The sequence below is a fragment of the Micromesistius poutassou genome, assembly GCF_964030765.1.
Source record: "Micromesistius poutassou genome assembly, chromosome: 16".
NCBI classification, from domain to species: domain Eukaryota; kingdom Metazoa; phylum Chordata; class Actinopteri; order Gadiformes; family Gadidae; genus Micromesistius; species Micromesistius poutassou.
In genome coordinates, this window is record NC_140286.1 from 15,039,889 (window position 1) to 15,059,065 (window position 19,177).

The 19,177-nt window shown below is 46.3% G+C and overlaps 2 protein-coding genes and 1 pseudogene across 3 annotated transcripts; 1 reads left to right on the forward strand and 2 right to left on the reverse strand.

Moving 5' to 3' along the window:
* Positions 1–297: 297 nt before the first annotated feature.
* Positions 298–6,876, forward strand: selenof (selenoprotein F). The gene is made up of 5 exons (XM_084480730.1): positions 298–432; positions 1,348–1,515; positions 4,948–5,011; positions 5,592–5,641; positions 6,109–6,876. Exons 1-5 carry the CDS (start codon positions 385–387, stop codon positions 6,238–6,240), a joined length of 462 nt encoding a protein of 153 aa, XP_084336856.1. The 5' UTR covers positions 298–384; the 3' UTR covers positions 6,241–6,876.
* Positions 6,877–7,518: 642 nt separating this feature from the next.
* Positions 7,519–11,217, reverse strand: cldn18 (claudin 18; the record flags this gene model as incomplete). The annotated part of the gene is made up of 5 exons (XM_084480764.1): positions 7,519–7,609; positions 8,017–8,130; positions 8,516–8,681; positions 8,961–9,125; positions 10,998–11,217. 5 exons carry the CDS (start codon positions 11,215–11,217, stop codon positions 7,519–7,521), a joined length of 756 nt encoding a protein of 251 aa, XP_084336890.1.
* Positions 11,218–13,197: 1,980 nt separating this feature from the next.
* On the reverse strand, positions 13,198–13,980 carry LOC311360362 (transcription factor Sox-14 pseudogene; annotated as a pseudogene). Its single transcript has one exon. The product of its transcript is annotated as a transcription factor Sox-14 pseudogene (transcript).
* Between the last annotated feature and the right edge of the window lie 5,197 nt (positions 13,981–19,177).

Below are 19,177 nucleotides of genomic sequence, written 5' to 3' on the forward strand. Positions count from 1 at the left end.
GGTTATTTATATAACGATTTCACGGAAAGTGAATGGAGAAAATGAATGGGAAATGTACTTCCACAACCAGGGCTGTTCAGAAAGGGGGCGGGCCCCGCGGCGCCGTCGGCACGGCGCTCTGACAAAGAAGAACATGGAAAGGCTCACTGAACGGAAGCCAGAAAAACGAATACATATAATAACTCAAGTATGACTTAGAAACCTTTTTTAATAAACATTTTTAGTATTTTAGTTAATTATTACAATTGTTATTAAGCTTAAATAAGATCATTTAAATAGGAAATATCATGTAATGTTTTAAAACAAAGCGGCAGGCACGAATCAGCCTCCCCGTTTATATTATTTGGGTCCTGGACGTCGCTTCCTTGCATAGCGGTGTCCAAAATGTCGGGAGAAGTCTATCTCCTGTGGCTCCTTTCGCTCCTACAAACGGTAAGAATACAAATGAAGATCAGGATTAGGACAATTTCACGATTGTATAGTCTCATAATACAAGATAATTAATTGCACACAGTGACATGTCTTTTCATTCCGCAAGATTTGCATTCAAGTTACCCCGCATTTCCCGTGGAACCGGAATGACGTGGCCTATAATGTTTCACCCTAAAAAGAAAACATCGGATAACTTTATAACGCAAGTTGGCACAAAGCAGGGATTCGCCACGAATATCTTTCCCACATAGGTAGTTCTAGTGCTATGCGGTTGTATCGTATCTTCTCCATTAGTTTAAATCATGGAGCTCGTGCTCATCTGTGTGGTCACTGCGGTCTGGTGGACAGGTGAGGGTGAGGGGGGGGTTGTTGTGAGTTTGGCTTTAAGGTTTGTTGGGACAATGTTCCAGGGCAAGGCTAGTTGAAGCACTTTCCAAGTCAACCTGATATAATCTGCAGCAGCCACACAACACAATGCACTCAACCACATCTTTGAATGTGGAGGGATCGTTTACCCATCATTTCTGTTTCTGTTTCATCATTTCCGTTTAATCAGACATTTGTGCACTGAAAGAGGTTTTTTTTACATACCCACTTATAATGGCGATTGAACCAACTAGTTTTACTACTCTCTGCACTTTATATGACTATAAAATCCAACACCGTTGTCAAAGCTCTGGCAGCTCACCGCATACACCTCAGCCAAGTTAGCATCAAGGCAGGCACCAACTTACCCAAGAGTGCCTAATAGAACAGGGACACATATTGACCTCCACAACGACAACCTGTGCCAAGCTGCCTCGATCCAGAACAGGTGCTACAATCAAACAATAGCCACCATGACACCCGCACTGAACGTATCAACACTCGTGTCTTCTTCCCCCTCACCTTCCCCTTCGACTTCATCCTCTTCAGCTGTCGGCGTTCGGCGCTGACTTGACGTCAGAGGCCTGCCGGGAGCTGGGCTTCTCCAGCAACCTGCTGTGCAGCTCCTGTGACCTGCTGGGCGAGTTCAACCTCAGCCAGATCCAGCCCGTCTGCCGGCAGTGCTGCCAGCAGGAGGCCCAGCTGGAGGCGCGCAAGGTGAGACAAACCACCGGGGCCCTCTCTGATCTTTTATTTAGCGTTTCATTTTTAATCAGGAGATTAAAGGAGGTGATGACCACTGAGGGATTGATCTATGTGTGCAGGTGAAGACCTATCTTGGCGGTTTTACTTAATTTAACAAACACGGGAATGTTGGTAAACTCTCCCATACTGAGAGAGAATAGCGTTAAAGGAGAAATGAGGAGGCCCAACTTGGATGGCTTCTTTCATAATTAAAGAGAAAATAATAAATGTCCAATAGGGTTTACAAGGCTACACAAAGAGATTTATGAAACTTTAAGCTTGTTTATACTTCAAACATCATTGAATTTGCTGTCAATCACTGTCATTATGAAGGGCACTATGAAGTCACAATTTATGGGCTGTTCATCTAATGAAGTGTGTTGCGGTGAGACCTAATGCACCGCAGCCTGCAATCGATTAGCCATACCATGTGAACAGCTAATCGATTGCAGGCTGCGGTGTATTAGGGGGGTGTGGGAAAGGTTTGACTATTCGGGCTGAGTACCCTGCACACACTGCGGCATTGAAGGCCAATGCAGGGATTTGATTTGGTTGCAATCCTCACATTTTGTCTGCGTGCCCACAGCAATGACATTTTTGATTCAGGTTCTTAAGAAGAGGACTCTCTGGTCGTCTCCTTTGATGGCCCCCGTGGAGCAGGATCCTTTATCTTTTAGAAATCTGTGACAAATGAGGCCAACATTGGTGCACTGAGCATACATCTATCTCTCCAGTGAAACCAGACTCTGGTTCAGGGTAATAGAGGTAGACTGTGGACAAGGCTGGATTTCAGGTGGTTAATTTAAATAAAGTGGTCAATTGTGGCCAACACAGTCATATAAGGTTGTTTAGACACTGCAATTAAAAGGAAGTTATTATTAGAAGTGAGTAACCAGTCGCATTAAGGTTGTTTAGACACTGCAGTTTTTTTAAAAGGAAGTTACTAGTAGCAGTGAGTAACCGGTATTGTTAAGATTGTTTAGACATAACGGCGAGAGCACTGGGTAGTGGATGAGGAACGGTTTTCTTGTGAGCAGTAAAAGCTGCCTGCTGATGCAGCTTTTTCCCCACAGCACCTGGTAGTACCGAGACCACAGTCTGGCCAGAGACGTTCCTGTTAGATAAATTATCTTAATCCCAGCCCTTGGCCGAGCACCAACAGCACACAGACGTGTACAGAAGAATAGGATAAACGTTCTATAATTCATCCAGTGGCGCAGAGCTGCCTAGCCAACGAATCTTGTCTTTTTGCACACCGTTGTCTGTTCTACCTCCGGCCTCTTCCGGCCCTCTCTCTGGGTTTACATAACCTGATGGTGTGTGTGTGTGTGTGTGTGTGTGTGTGTGTGTGTGTGTGTGTGTGTGTGTGTGTGTGTGTGTGTGTGTGTGTGTGTGTGTGTGTGTGTGTGTGTGTGTGTGTGTGTGTGTGTGTGTGTGTGTGTGTGTGTGTGTGTGTGTGTGTGTGTGTGTGTGTGTGTGTTAGGTACAGTAAAGCCTAGATTCCTACCTACTGCCTTCTTTCAAAAAATATGAATTTGTCTGGAAGAATGCTGGGTCGGAAGAAAGAGAAGGTGTCATTTTTATCTTGATTAAACAAAATGCCCCAGAGCTTGTCGCGTAACCAAGCAACAGCACTGCAGAAAGTGAAGAGCACACCTCGTTTCACTTCTTGATTAAACCTTCTCACTATCTCTTTGTCTCGCTGTATCTGTCTCTCTTCCTATCTGTGTCTCTGCTTTTAACCCTTGAGTGTCTTGTTAAATATGTCCCTGTTGAAGACGATGTGCCCCTTCTGTCTCTGCACTCCGTTTTCAATACAAAAGACAGCAAATCGACCGTGTCAGAGACCGCACTCTCAAGACAACAGCGATTAACTTCCCGAGAGTTCTTTTCTCTTTTCACTCCTCTACAATTGATACGAATCTCCGCATCGTCGAGCACTGAAGGAGTCATCACACGGCCTACCTTATCATTGAGATTCAGGGGTGCAGACATGGCCAGGGAATACAGTTATATCCCTGCAGAGCGTGATCCATCACCATGGAAACTCGGATGCTACTGTGGTGAGAACACTTAGGGCAGACCAGTTTTTTACATTTTACATCTACTAATGTAGTGGGCTTGAGTAATCCAGGTGATGAACAGATGAGTTAATGCAGAGGGCAACATGCTGTGGGCACTGGCTGGTGCTGGCAATGCCCTGCATGCTGTCCCACAACGACACCGTTCCATCCTCTCTGATTTGAAGTCGCTGTGCAAAGTGCTGGATCTGTGATGGACCAACCTGTACCTTGTCAGAGTTGGTCCGTGCATCGCAACATCTACACAAAAGGCCTTCACCTCGCAGGGCTTCTGGCCAGCGGGCGATCAAGAGAGAGACACTCGGCCTGCTCCAGTGAAATATGTTTGGTGTGAGCCAGCCACCCCGACGAGTCAGCCCCCATCCCTCCTCCCAACCTAACGGCCGACGAAGCCGTGCGGCTCTGAGATACGGCCGGCCGGGTCGCTCCCGTCTCCTCGGCCGCGGTGCGCACCGCTGGGAGCGGGTCGATGACAAGCGAGCCTCGACCCACACCGACATCAGTCAGCCCCAGCTCCGTATGCACCGCCTCGCCATTTAATGACCCCCGAGGAAGAGGACACGTTTATGAATCACAGCGCCTGCCAGAATCAAATTACCCCCTCGCCCCCCCCCCCGCCCCCCCTTTAGGTTGCGGGCTGCCCTTCCCCCACCCCCTCCCATGTCTATAATAATGGAAGTCCTAGCAGGGAGAAGATGGGTTTTTCGTTTTGGTCACATGTCAGTTGAACTCTGATAATAGCCAAAATGGACGAACCGAGGTCTTGTTTTAGTTTTCCCGACACTCCTTAGATAGATGGTCTTGCTTCCAACCTCCATGTTCTGTTTTGAGGTGGGTGCAGCGGGTTTTCTATTGGATTTGTTCTGTTTTTAGGTCTGTTTAGGGTTCTTTTAATTAGGTGATGGGTTATTGAGTTGCATCTGTTTTAGGTGGGTTACGGGCCGCTTGGCTGGGTCAGGGTGTGTGAGTTAAGGGTTTAAAGCAATACAAAGCCTCCTAGAGTAGCAGTTGGAAACTCGCGTCCCAAAAAAAGTGAGCAATCAGGGTGCATGATAGCAGGGTTGTAACCTGAAGTTTTGACGAGAACCATCCCAGCCCTGACACATGTCCTTGCCGCCGCTAAGATAAGCCACACACCTTTTAAAGTGCTAAAAGTTGATCCATGTATTTCCATATTAGCTGGGACTGTTGGGGCTCTGCTCAGACTCTGTATTTTAAGATTTTAAGATTTGTTATGTTTAATTCTTAAGCCTAACCCTAACACAGGACAGGAAAGTGTGGAGGCGGACGTTGTGTTAATCCTCTCCCACCCATCTCTCCACAGCTCTACCCAGGGGCCATCCTGGAAGTCTGTGGATGAAAATTGGGGAGGTTCCCCCAAGTCCAAGGTGAGCTGTTGTCATCTTGTAGCCACGTTCAACTGTCAATAAACTATGTTTTGACCTCTGTGTCCCTCCCTTCGGGGAGAGAACTAGAAGGGCCTTGTCTTAATTCTTCACCATGCGTCTGTTGTGATTCATCGTACCTTGTCTTTCCCGGCAATAAATGCTTTGTAGTTGGGGTTAGCAAGACATGACAGCTAAATATTTCAAATGTGAGTTCTGAGGAGAAGAAATGTTTGTCTCCATTGGCAGCAGTGTTGCAAGCTAATGTTGTGCTACCCAATTCTGACTCTGACTCTTCGGTCTTCGGTGGGACCACCCGGGTATTGTCACTGGGCATTGTGACTTGAATCCATGCCATATGGCTTATTGTATTTTCTTCAGCTGTGGCTCCTGCCCCCCCCTCCCTGCAGACGCTGTGTACTCAGGGGAGCTAGCAGTTGTTGCTAATTACATGGGGGGGTGGGGCTGTAAGAGCCCTTGTTGTGTTTGATGTGTTGCTATGTCGTGTCACTACGCCTCTTAACCTCGGCAACATTTGTTTGTTCATCTCTGTCGATCTGTCTCCCCGACACACGCTCTCCAGCCTTCGTCCGGAGTGACAAGCCAAAGATGTTTCGAGGTCTTCAGATCAAGGTGAGATAATGTTGACCTGTATCTGAAATACAGGCACAACAAGGTTGTTTGGGAGAATCCCCTGCAATGTTTCCCTGAATCGTTCTCAATGGTGCGATTGTGGTTTGACTATTGACTATTACCTGTTTTTATTTATGAATAAGTAAAATAAATTAATATAATTATAACCAAAACAAAAATTGTTAACAAGAACAACATTAAAGCAACCAAAACTAGTCCTGTGTCTATAATTAAAGTACTGTGGCTAGGACATTAAACTCCCAGACAAAAGACAGTGGGTTTGATCCCCAATGTCACAGTATACCTGTAAGCATCCTTGTGCAAGACACCCCTGACTCCTCACTGCTCCTTGATGACGTGTATCTGAATTCACACTGGTCTATTCACACTGGATAAGAGCCTCCCCTGATCCCGGAAGTGATCCCATGCTCTGCTGTCCCCCCCCCCCCCCCCCCCCCGCCCTGCAGTACGTCAGAGGCTCCGACCCGGTGCTGAAGCTGCTGGACGAGGCTGGGAACATGGAGGAGGAGCTCAGCATCCTCAAGTGGAACACGGACAGCGTGGAGGAGTTCCTCAGCGAGAAGCTGGAGCGCATCTAGACCATCGCCGTGTCCGTTTACTGTTTCTCTTTCAATTCCCTTTTCATTAGTTTTGTAGCCTGGCGAATGAGTAACTGATTGACTAGACTGTCTTTTTGTACCGAGGTGAAATCAATTATACAAGCAAACAAACAAAGATGAATTTCTTCTTTTTGAGAGAGTTTAGGCCAAATTATATTTTCCAGAGGAGTCTTAAGTAGGACATCATCACTGAACAAAGGGACCTGGTGTGTAGATTTAATCATGTGCTGAATGTCCCAAACTAATCAATTATTCACGGCATTGCTCATCCTTTTTTATTTTCCTTTTTTACCTTTAACGTCCTTGTGCATATTTTCTTTGTTTTGTTCCATTGCTCGCCCCCTTCGTCACCATCAGGTGTGTGATTAGGGGCCCCTCCATGATTGGGCCTCAGTGGCCCTCCGGTAGGGGTGCTGTTGCCAAGAGACAGACTCTAGTGACGACCTCACAGTAAACCAGTGTGTCCTGGCGTGTGAGGTCTGATGTGTGTGTGTTCCCCCGGCGCGTGTCCCTCTCTGCAGAGACACTGAGGCTCTTCAATGCACTTTTTTATATTGTTTTTGAGTGATTGAGTCGTGTGGTTGCAATGGAACAATAAAAACAATCTTTCACCGATTTGCTTGTGATGTTTTGTGGGTGGGTGGGAGCTTTAAAGACTTATTCATTTTTGTTTTGACTTTAGAACCTGTGTCACACGCCTGGCCTCTAGTGGTCTAGCTCGGTATTGCATGTTTATGTATTTGAGAATCATCAAAGTCGCGAAAGCGGCGCTTAGTTGATTAAGCCTACGCAACTCTAGCTGAATGAAGCGAGCCTAAGCGAAACAAGCCCGCCTAGGCGCTTAGCTTGGTTGATGGAATACCCCTCAGGTCGTTTACACTGAATCCTTGTGTCATTTTAAATTGGAGCCAATGTCAGATGGAGATAGAATTTCACTCCCATCAGTCTTCCGTCCTTAGTTAAGGTGAATGCTATGTAAAAAAATAAATAAACCTTTGGCAAATTGTTTATTTAGGATTTACAAGTTAAAATATTAAAAAGAAAAACAAAAAAAAGGCCCTGAATTATTGCTAAATAATCAATTTAAGCTAGAAAAACATTCCTTATTTTGAAACAATTAATATTGTGTAGTGAAAGAGGAGTTATAGAAATGGGTGATGAAAGAAATGGGGTCCAGTAACAAAGGCTAACGGTGGCTAAACAGAACCAAACCTATAGTATAAAAACATGCATCATCTCTCAGCGAGTGGCCTTGTTTTACACATATTTATGCTGCTCCCTCCTCGGCTCTGGGTCGTCGTGTTGCACCTTGCTCTGTGGGTTGGGTCTGTAGGCCACGCCGGGGTAACTGCCAACGCAAAGGCACAGACACAGAGGGGAAACATGCTTTAGGAGGTTATAGTAGGTTAACAATGCAAACAAATACACTGTCTTAAACATGCAATACTTCAGTAATATTTGAACCAACAGATAAATACAATCTATCTGTTTCCATCTTAAAGTCACACCCTTCAGAAAGGATCAGCCTGTTGCATTCTGAAGAAGTATTATTTAAGTGCAGGATGGTCTAGGCCAGGCGTTAGCGTGTTTGACCCCCCAGCCGAGGGGTTCCGGGTTCACACCTAAAAGTCCACAGTCCACCTGCAGACCTCCTTGAGCAAGACACCCCTAACCCCTAACTGCTCCTAATGACATGTGTACACAGGTCACTGGATGTTGTTTTGTTTTGTCTTCCAGAAAGACGGAGGGCCTCACCTTGACTTGCTATCGTCCATGATCCCCTTGAAGGCCAGGCTCTTCAGGATCCCGGCCACCAGCAGCACACCGCTGGATATCCATGCCACGAACAGCCCCGGACCGAAGGTGTACCTGCGTGGGCAGAAGAGCAGCGCTAACAACAAGAACAGCCACAGGCTGAGTGGTTCCATTAGCTCTCTCTCTATAGCTTTATCTCAATATACATACAGATATATATATATATAGATATCTCTACATGTATTTATTTGTGACATAGGAAATATAAATAGATATATTAAATAGAAAAAAATATATAGACAGTACATGAATAGGCTATTCGTGTATTCATGCTATTCAATAGGCTATACGGTAGTGGGATAGTAGGAGTCAGACAGAGAAATAGTAGGAGTCAGAGCAGGAGGAAGAGACAAAAACAGTAAGAGGAAGTTATCGAGAGACAGGGTAAGAGAAACAGCGAGACATAGAGTGTTGAGCTCCAATAGACCCGTCGATGTACCTTGGTATTCCTCCCATGCCTCCTCCCATGCCTCCTCCCATGCCTCCTCCCATTCCACCCATCCCCCCCTGGTAGGCCCCTCCGTTGTAGGGGTTGTAGCTGGCCATCCTGAAGCTGGCCACAATCTGGTTGGCATAGATAGACGCCCCCGCAATGCCACACACACCTGAGGGGAGGGATGGAGAGAAGGAGGGAGGGAGAGAAGGCGGGAGAGAGAGAGACAGAGGTATGTATTGTGTCATGGTCGTTTTGTTGTTCACCACAAATGTTTACGATTCTAATATAAGTAAAAGAACAGAACAAAAATAAATGTAAACTCTTATTTGTCACATATTTGTAATTTATTTGACACTTATTTTGTGTAGAATATGTATACAGTGTGGCCAATAGAGGTCATGAGGGTTTCATGAGGTTTTGTCAAAATAATAGCGTGACGTCGTCCTACCAGCTATGATGAACATGACGCCGGCGGTGAGGCTCATCTTGGCCTTGGAGGAGTCGGCCATGCTGTTCATGGTGAGACACTTCAGGGAGAAGACGGAGATCAGCGCCGCGAGCACGCTCAGGACCACGCCCACGATCATGAGCGCCCGCACCGCCTGGAACATGCCTACAGGGGGACCCAGAGACACCGAGGGTTACAAGCAGTAATCCATGTTGTGGTTCAGGCTGTTGTGGGGTTCACGCCGTGACCCCACCTGGCGGTGTACCTGTGTCCCCAGAACGCACCACCGATAATTAGTGCAGTAAAAAAGGAAATGTATTCTCAATAACATGTCCAACATTTTGGGATTTTTATTGCATGTATTCTGTTGTTATTAATGACAATATTCCTGTCAATCCTCAAACATACTAATAATCAAATTAATCAGACAAGGCATGTAGGTATATGTATTTGCATTAACCCCGCGACCCGATTGGTGCTATACTGGGCATACTCACTCAAGATTTATGACCCACAATCAGTAACCACTGCTCTAGTGTACTCTAACAGGGTAGAGAAATATAGGGGTCATATTCTTAATAGGTTAACCCCTCCCTGCTCCTTAATGACCTGTCTCTGTACTGTCTAACCCCTCCCTGCTCCTTAATGACCTGTCTCTGTACTGTCCAACCCTCCCTGCTCCTTAATGACCTGTCTCTGTACGGTCTAACCCCTACCTGCTCCTTAATGACCTGTCTCTGTACGGTCTAACCCCTACCTGCTCCTTAATGACCTGTTTCTGAATGCAATGTAGGTTGCATTGATCAATGTCTCAATATATCATATGAATAACTCATCTCATAGTAAACATCAGATCAGGTAGCTGTCAATCAATAATGCAATAGTAACTATCTAAACCAGTGCCTTGGGCTTTTGAGGAATAATACAAATCCAATCAAAACACATTGTTTTCATCTCCTGGTTCTGCTTCTTGGCGGCCTGACATTTGTGCGTTGTTGGTTTCGTTTCTGATAAGCGTGTTGACTAAAGCGGAGGCTATAGAGACCCATGATGCATCAGGGCTTAAGTCAATACTGATACGAGCAGGCCAGAGACGCCCGACTGAAAGAACTCCTTGAATCATGACTGCGGAGACAGAAAATAAGGCCAACATCAGCTGATAGATATAGGACCTGATTATTATATTAATCAGGTCCTATTTATTATTTATTATTTATTATTTATTATTAAATGTATTATTACTAAATGCTTAAAAGCCATAGTAATTCTTTATCATCAAACTTTTTTTACCCCAATCATTTACTCTGAAACAATTAGGCTTATGACTGAGGAAATGTATAATTCTGTCAATCTGTAGTAAATAATTGGACATTTGTGAATTTAATTATGTACCGCTGGGAAATGTAAGACCTACGGAGAAGCTACAGGAGAATCCATTTCCTTATTCATGAAAGACCATGTGCCTTCGCCTCTGACTGAGGATAATCACGGTTTCCCTGCAATATAGTAAATCTAACAAAACTTTTCCACCCATCCATCCAAACCTACGTCAATTCCAAGCAAGTCGCAATGAACCAAAAGCAAAATATTTGTTTATCCCACTTAAATTAAATGTTGACCTTATCCCTGACAGCTCATTTAACAATTCACAGACCAGCCTTCACGTCAACCATAATTCACTTTAGTTACTAAAAGATAAAGGGCCTAACACCTAATTTTTTTACTGAACTCAACACCACCATCTCTACCTACACCACCACCAACCCCACCACCACCCCCACCACCAACACCACCGTCTCTACTACCAACACCACACCCACCCCCACCCCACCATCTCTACCTACACCACCACTACCACCACCACCCCTACCACCACCACCCCCACCATCTCTACCCCAACCACCACCATCACCACTCCCACCCCCACCATCTCCACCACCACCACCACCACCACCGTGACAACCACCACCACCCCTATTATCTCCACCAACCCCCAACTCTACCATCTCCACCCCCACCACCGCCCGACCCTTGTACCTGAGAAGCCCAGCAGGCCGTAGAGCGGCCGGCACTCGGTGAGGCCGGAGGAGGTGGTCTCGCAGTCCTGCCAGAGGCCCTTGTAGGTGTACACCGAGGTCACCACGTCGCCCTGCCGGTCCTTCACGCTCCAGTTGTTCATGGCGGTGGCGGCAATGAGTGCGGCCGCGCCGATCACGCCCAAGATGAAGCCGCCCGTCTGCAGCACTGTGGGCGCCATGCTCCTTCCTCTCCGTCCGCTTCCTCAGACCAAGGCGGTGGTTGTGGTCGGGGCCCCGGGGTGGAGAGCGCGGTGTGTGCTGGTGTTGTCGTGTGTGTGAGGAGAAGTTTAAACCCGACTCGGAGGTCAACGCTTACAGTGTGTGTGGGAGAGAGAGAGAGAGATGGAGGGCGAGAGAGTGGTTGAGGAGGTGTCGAGGTGCGCGGCAACTCAGAGAGGAAATGAAAGTTTGAGCGGGACACGGAGGGGTGACGCTGTCGCCCGTCTGCAGTGGCTAGTGGTCACCACCCACAGTTGGTCATGTGGTCACATGGTAAGCAGCGGGGGGGGCGGGGGGGGGGGGGGGGGGGGGGGGGGGCTGGCCAGCACAGGAGCATACATACACACACACACACTCACATACACACTCACATACACACACACACACACACACACACAGACTACACACATTCTCCCCCTGGGAACCTCTTAGGGCGGGTTGTGTCGATAGGTGTGGCTGCCATGGCGACGGGCGTATCTCGCACTTTTAAATGTAAATAATCGTTGTGTCCAATCACAGACTGCGTGACACAGCGCTGGGGGAAAGCATAGGGGAGCTGACAGCTCGGCCAACATATTAAAGCAATTACAGTACTTGGCTGTGACATTTTCCACTGTGGCAGGTAAAAAGACGGAAGTAGATTTTCTAGAAGTAGATTTTGGACTATAGTAAAATCTGTATACTGAAGGTATAGGTGTAGCGGTCATAATATACAAACTGAGATTGATCTGTCAGACAAGAGCTTCTATTTGGAATGACTGGGGAGCAGAGAGAAGGACTATTGACCAGGGTCTCTAGTGGCTAGAGCTCAGGCCTTAAGTATTGGAAGACAATCACTATTTTAGTAGAAAACCTATATTTTGGTAGCTTCTTGGTAGTTCCTCCCTTTTTTCGGAGGAAGCTCCCAAATCCTGCATTACATCAAAAAGAAAGAAACATATCTTTCTCCTTCAATAGGTTTTTACAGAGCTCATCCTTGTGACACTATGGTGGAAGCACATGCTGAGGTCACACACATATAAACATAGACGTAGGCAAGAAAAGCATTGAGCGATACTTCAACACCCCATGCTGACCTCAGTGTTCACAGTTTGATAGCATTAGGCAGGCCTGTTAGTTTCAGTACAAGCACTCATTACTCATTTACACACTGTGGAATCAAACCATGTCTGATTTCATTTCTATGATTCATGCGTAGCTTATCACTCAGTCAACAGTTTGGGAGGGGAAGTTTGTTTCTTATCATAGTTCTGCCTCTTTCTCTCTATGACAGAACGAATAGTGTTTGGAAATATATAACTAATAGAATCCAGAAATAATGGGTTCAAAAAATCATTGAGACTGATATGAGTAGCTCTCTTTATTGTTGGTGTAGTGTGGAGGCAGACTATATTTTTGGATTGCTAGTGGTATTCAAATGTTTTCCTTGTTTTGTTTCTTTTAATGAGAATTTGTAATCCGAGAATGATCAGCAGTTACTTTTCAGATTACTTGGACTTCAAATAATAAGAGGTGGTTTTGTCTTGGCGAGATGTGACCTGGAAATAGTAATCTCAGGAGTCTCAAGGGATTTTTCAATATTTTAATAAATTCACAATGCATGTTTTGGAGGGAGAGAAAAACGTGTCATTTTCACAGACTTTCATTAACTGATGTTTTCTTTCTCAAACCAAGATATTTGCATGTTGGTTATAAAGTGATACGATTTTGAGAACTTATTTGAAACTTGAAATGGCAACAAGGCAACAAGACCGACGGGAATCATCATCTTGTGCGATCCTGTATTCAAATGATCTATCATATTTTCAACTGTTCCTCTCACATATTTTCTCTAAAGCAACACCAAAGGTGAGAACCCCTATGGCACACATACAACATTAAATAGACTGCTAAGTGTGTTATTGCATTATAGTGTTTACCCTCGCGTGTATGCCGTTGGTTCATGTGTGCATAACGTCCCCTGGTGCACCGCGTCCCACGCCTGACCCCGCGGAGGTGTAGGGGTCCAGCTGCCCCTTCTTGGCGTGCAGTCCTCCGGGGAACAGGATGTAGGCGACCTGCGGCTGCAGCCCGGCGGCGGCGGACCACGCGCTGCCGCAGCCGCACGGCACCACGTACCCGGGACTATACCCGGGACTGCTGGGGGACAGGTGCGTGTTGCTGTGCTGCTGCCCCGGGCAACTCAAACTCCCCATCGCTGCGGTCTGGTGATATCCAAAAGTGTTCGCGTAGGGTAAGCACCCGAGCGGCAGAGTGTGTGGTGGCAGATCGGTGAGCCGCTGGACAGCTCCGGTGCTGAAGTGCGCTGAGATGGGGTCCAGGAAGGAGAAGGACGGGGTGGCGGGGGACAGGAGAGCCCGGGCTTTATCTGCGCTGAGGAAAGAAGTGTCCGCTGGAAATCCTTTCAAATGCTCCGCGGTGTCCCCCAGGAAAGGCAGAGGAAACACGAAGCGGTCCCTCCTCAGCAGGCTCTTGGGTTTCCTCCGGGGTCGGTACTTGTAGTCCGGGTGCTCCTGCAGGTGCTGGGCGCGCAGCCGCTTGGCCTCGTCGATGAACGGCCGCTTGGTGGGGTCGGAGAGCAGCTTCCACTCGGCGCCCAGCCGCTTGCTGATCTCCGAGTTGTGCATCTTGGGGTTCTCCATGGCCATCTTTCGCCTCTGGCCCCTGGACCACACCATGAACGCGTTCATGGGTCTCTTGATGTGACCTAGAGGTTTAGACATTTCCCAAAGTCGACAGAACATAAACCTAAAGAACTCTATTCGCCTCTCCAGAGGCTGGTCCCACACGTGCGACGTGGGAGTTTAAACAGCAACAGGATAGGTGGTGAATTTTAGATAAATATAAACTACTACAAATAATAATTTGACTTATGTTTTAAATTGCAGAGGCGCGGGATGACACAAAGTGACCAAGAAAACGAGACATGTCCTGCAGGCAAGGAATGTCACACAGGATCAAGTTAGAAGCGTGTTGTGGAGAGTGCAGATGGCATGACCGCCCGCAGCACCACAACACACCGCAGCACTGGGGCTGTCACGGCCCCCGGCCAATGGGGAGAGGGCCCCCTGTCCCTCCACTAAACAATGCATCAATACCTAACCAGGCACACACACGCACACACGCACATACACACACACACACACACACACACACACACACACACACACACACACACACACACACACACGCACGCACGCACGCACGCACGCACGCACGCACGCACGCACACACACACACACACACACGCACGCACGCACGCACGCACGCACGCACGCACGCACACACACACACACACACACACACACACACACACACACACACACACACACACACACACACACACACACACACACGTTTTAAAGGTTCTTTAGTCATCGAACCATATGTACGATAACAGATGATTGAAATAGTCGCAAGACAAGGAAACATTATGTGTCGGTATCATAAGTTTTTGAAGGGCTGTTTTAAAACTTTGCATAGTTTCTGCCGTGTACATTATTGACACTTATTACACAGGCCTTCTTATTATGTATAAGATTGTCTCGCCTAACCTATGAGTCCATCACTTCATATTTAGAAAATCAATACTAATCATAAGCATAATTCACTTGCCCTACATGACTGCATCGATTGCTACAGGTTTCATAATCACTTTCCCTTATCTGATCAAATGTATTCCTATTCCCCCTTACCTGTTATTGAAATGACATTGTTAGAAATACTCAACTGGGGAGTAAAAGAAAAGCTGCAAACTTAAGGCTCACACAATTCATCAGCACAATTCAGTTGAAAAAAACAGGATTTATTTGACGGAAATATACCAGTTATCAGAAAGAAAGTTTGTGACTATTTTATTAGGCTATTTATTTCTCCGTGTTCTTCCAGTAGGCCTATGCTGTTCTGGATACATTTATACCAAGGCTTAATATTACATAGAAGATCATTTTGGAGACCAATTTGGTGTTTTATATCGATAATACCACATCTTGACGGTAAAATCGGTCGAAACAACCATCCTTTTAAAAGTGTAGTGTGACTCACTGAAGCTGTGGGTCGTGCGGCACGTGTTGACAGTGAACAGCAGACTGTATGCTTATACAGTGTGAGCAGCAGCCTGTCAGAAGCATGACGTCGTCCAAGACTTTGGGGCCAGCGGCAACTAATTGGAGCGGGATGGGGCCGCGGAGATAGAGGTGAGTCTAGATACCAGGCCACCACAGGCCGCAGGTGAGGAGGAGCGGGAGGAGGGCTTTATATCTCCTCACTCACATAATCCACTGCACCGCGCGCCTCTTCAAAGGCACAAATAAATGGACATCGAAGATCCAGCGGCGCGCTCCACATCAGCGGCGTGAAGACGATAAAGACGTTTTTTCTTTTAGGAAAGCGGTGGCCCATTTGCCGTGCAGGGAGCTGCCAGGTGATTGGCAGGCGGGTGATCTCTCTCCTCGTTGCTGTGCTGTTATCAGCGCGCCGTAGTGTAGCCTATATGCCTGCACACACAGAGGGTGGACGCACCGCCACGCAGAGACATTGATTACCTTCCACAGAGAAACAGAAGATCTGCCCACAGCTTCTGACGCTGGAGGAAGAGTTGGCCTCGCAAGCTAAATAAATAATGTTGTTGGTTTTTCCGCGTGAAATCAGTGTGCTGCAGAGTCTTTGAGGGCAAAGTGATCTTGGATTGTTTGTCACAGAGCGACTATCAGCACACACTCTGTATATCCAGTATACTAGACTGTGTAGTTGAGTGTGTAACTAAAGTGTGTACTGAAGTGTGTATAACTAAACACCGTTGTTATAAACAGTGTTTGGTATGAGTTATCATAACTCCTCTGAAGAAAAGGAAAGAACGATGGAAGGTAGAGAAGAAAAAAGAATTGGTGAAAAAATAAATAAAAAGGGCCAGCAGTGCAAACTGTCTGTAATCCGGTTATCCCTCCTGGGGTACGGAGATAGCGACCCTCCCCCGGGACTCTATCTCCTCTTCTTATGTCTAAAGTGTCCTCCACGCACTCTGGAGGATTAGGGAGTCAGCCAGGAGAAAGGAGGGACAGGTAGAGGGAGACCTGCAGGAGAGGAGGAGGGGAGGGAAGGAGAAAGGTGGCCCGGGGGCAGCATTCTCTGTCGTCTGTTCAGTCATCTGAGATCTGGATCTCCCACAAGCCTCCCAGACACACACACACACACACACACACACACACACACACACACACACACACACACACACACACACACACACACACACACACACACACACACACACACACACACACACACTCACACACACACACACACACACACACACACACACACACACACACACACACACACACACACACACACACACACACAGTGAGTGTTTGCGTCACTAATTATATTTCTAATTTTAGTAGCCTTTTATAGAAATGTTCTTCGGCCTTTAAAAGCGGCCTTAATTTGCAATGATTTCTTTGATAAACAAAATGTATTCTTAAAAGGAACCGTCGGAATGGATTTATTTTGGCGGTCGCAGAGCGAACGACTTTGTTGTGCGCCACAAAAGTACGTCGTCCGTATTAAAGAAGAATAAATGTAATATCTGGGTCAGGTGTAAATCTACGTTTTGATTGAAAGAATATCGTCTAACAGCGGTATTAATGTGACATAATTATGTTGTTAACCAAAATGTTTTTATAAAAGGAACTGTTTGAATGCATTCGGCGAACATAGATTTCACAAAAACAGGGCCTAGCGCGCCCCAAGGATGAATAGGCCTACATGTGATCACAGGGTCACTCAAAATTGTAATTGGATACAACATCGTCAATTACATAAAATACACTGAACAGATCAGATGACGACACAACCCAAAGACATGGATTCAGCTCGCAACATATGCAACCTGGGGTCAGGGATGGACAACCCACCAATAGAAGTTGGATTAACTAACAAACTAATCATCATATACATTCACTGACGGAAGAGTACGAAAATAAAACTCATGTTTATTGCTAGAAATGTTATAAAAAAAACATTTTAATGCTGAAACCATTTTAGAATAGGATTACGAATGCCATCCATTTATTTTGGCAAGACAGAACCTTGACATACGTGAGGTTTTGTACGACATAATCAATCGACCTGTCGTTTAGGTTGGAGGACAGGGTGTAATATAATCAATCTGTATTGGATACCACTTTGATTCAGCATGATAATTAGTGTCTACTTGATAACGCTCAGCATATAATGGTGAAATGGTTATCTTGTCAAAATAAAGTAAGTATATAGTATTACTGTACTTGCATACTGACTTGATCCCAAGGTGAAGGAGGGGTCAGAGGAAAAGGGGGGGAAAAAATGAATTATTGACACGCAAAGACCAGAGCCCATGACTGCTTACAGACAGAGATAAGGCCGTGATGCATGGATGTATATTATAGGAGCACTTCTAAGGAAATCGAATGCCCTCATGTTTTCACTGGCCTGTTGTTATCTAAATCCACTGCACCCAGATTAGTTCACCTATATGTCCTGCTTTTAATCTGAGGTGCCTTATGGTCATCCGCTATGATGCACTTGGAGTGAGCAGTCTTTCCTTCAATGAGTCAAATTGACTTTTTGTGTTCGGTGCTACAAAGACACTCTCTCATTTAAATGTATATGTGTGTGTGTGTGTGTGTGTGTGTGTGTGTGTGTGTGTGTGTGTGTGTGTGTGTTTGTTATACAGGGTTGGAAGGAGGATTGTCACTTTAATTCTATTAAATACTAAAGTCCTATTATTGCAAACCACTGAATAGACAAGCAGTTCTTTGCATGTACACTAAAGTTCAGCAGAAAAGTTCCACAGCTTTCCATAAACACATTGAAACCCCTGTTAGTGCGAGATGTGTGGTGGGCATATTATAAAAAAATAAACTGGCTTGGGTTGGTGGCACATCTGAGCGGTCCATTAGGAAACATTTCAGGGGGAAAATCCCTAAGATTCTCTGGCTCTCTGAGGGGGATTTCACTAAATCTTGTGCTTATTTGCCCCATACTTAGGAAAAGTTAATCGCTTTTAATAGCTTTTCCCCTGACACATTGGTGATGAAATATGCTTTGGGTCTGCTACTATCCTGATGTGGTTGGGGGATAGAGAAGCAAATAGATAAAGAGAGGGTAAGAGAGGAGTAGGGGAGTGAGGAAGCGGAAGAGAGAGAGGAAGAGAGCGAGAGAGAGGGGGGGAGGGCTGAGATGTGTGAGAGATTGAGAGCTTAAGAGAGAGAGAGAGAGAGACAGAAGGACAAAGAGATGGAGAGAGAAGAAGCATAAGAGAGAGGGAGAGAGAGGCAGGAAGCTTGAGAGAGAGTAAGAGGGAAAGGAAGAGGTAGAGATGGAGAGGGATATGGATAGAGAGAGAGAGGGACAGGGAGAAAGAGACAGAGGGAGCGGGAGGAAGCATGAGAGGGAGAGAGCAGAGTAGAGAGAGGGAGAAATAGAGAAAGAGGGAGGAAGAATGAGAGAGAGAGAGAGAGAGAGAGAGAGAGAGAGAGAGAGAGAGACAGACAGGGAATGAGAGGAAGCAAGCATGAGAGTGAGGAAGCATGAGAGACAGACAGTGGGAGACAGATTAAATATATATGAGAGAGAGAGCAAAAGAGAGAGAGAGAGAGAGAGAGAGAGAGTGAGATAGAGAGAGAGAGAGAGAGAGAGAGACAGAGGGTGAGGGAGAGAGAGACAGAGGAAGGAGGATAGGGAGGAAACATGAGAGAGGGGAAGCGAGAGAGAGCCAGAGAGATCTTTCCACTGCTTTGCTGGTACACTCTGCCACGGCCCAAACTAGGTTAAATTAATACACGCCTTCACACTATCTGGGGATAAACCTGAGGGCTACTTTAGCATCAGGCGGCTTGCAGTACAACCATGTCAGCAGTCAACAAGACACATTTACAGCCA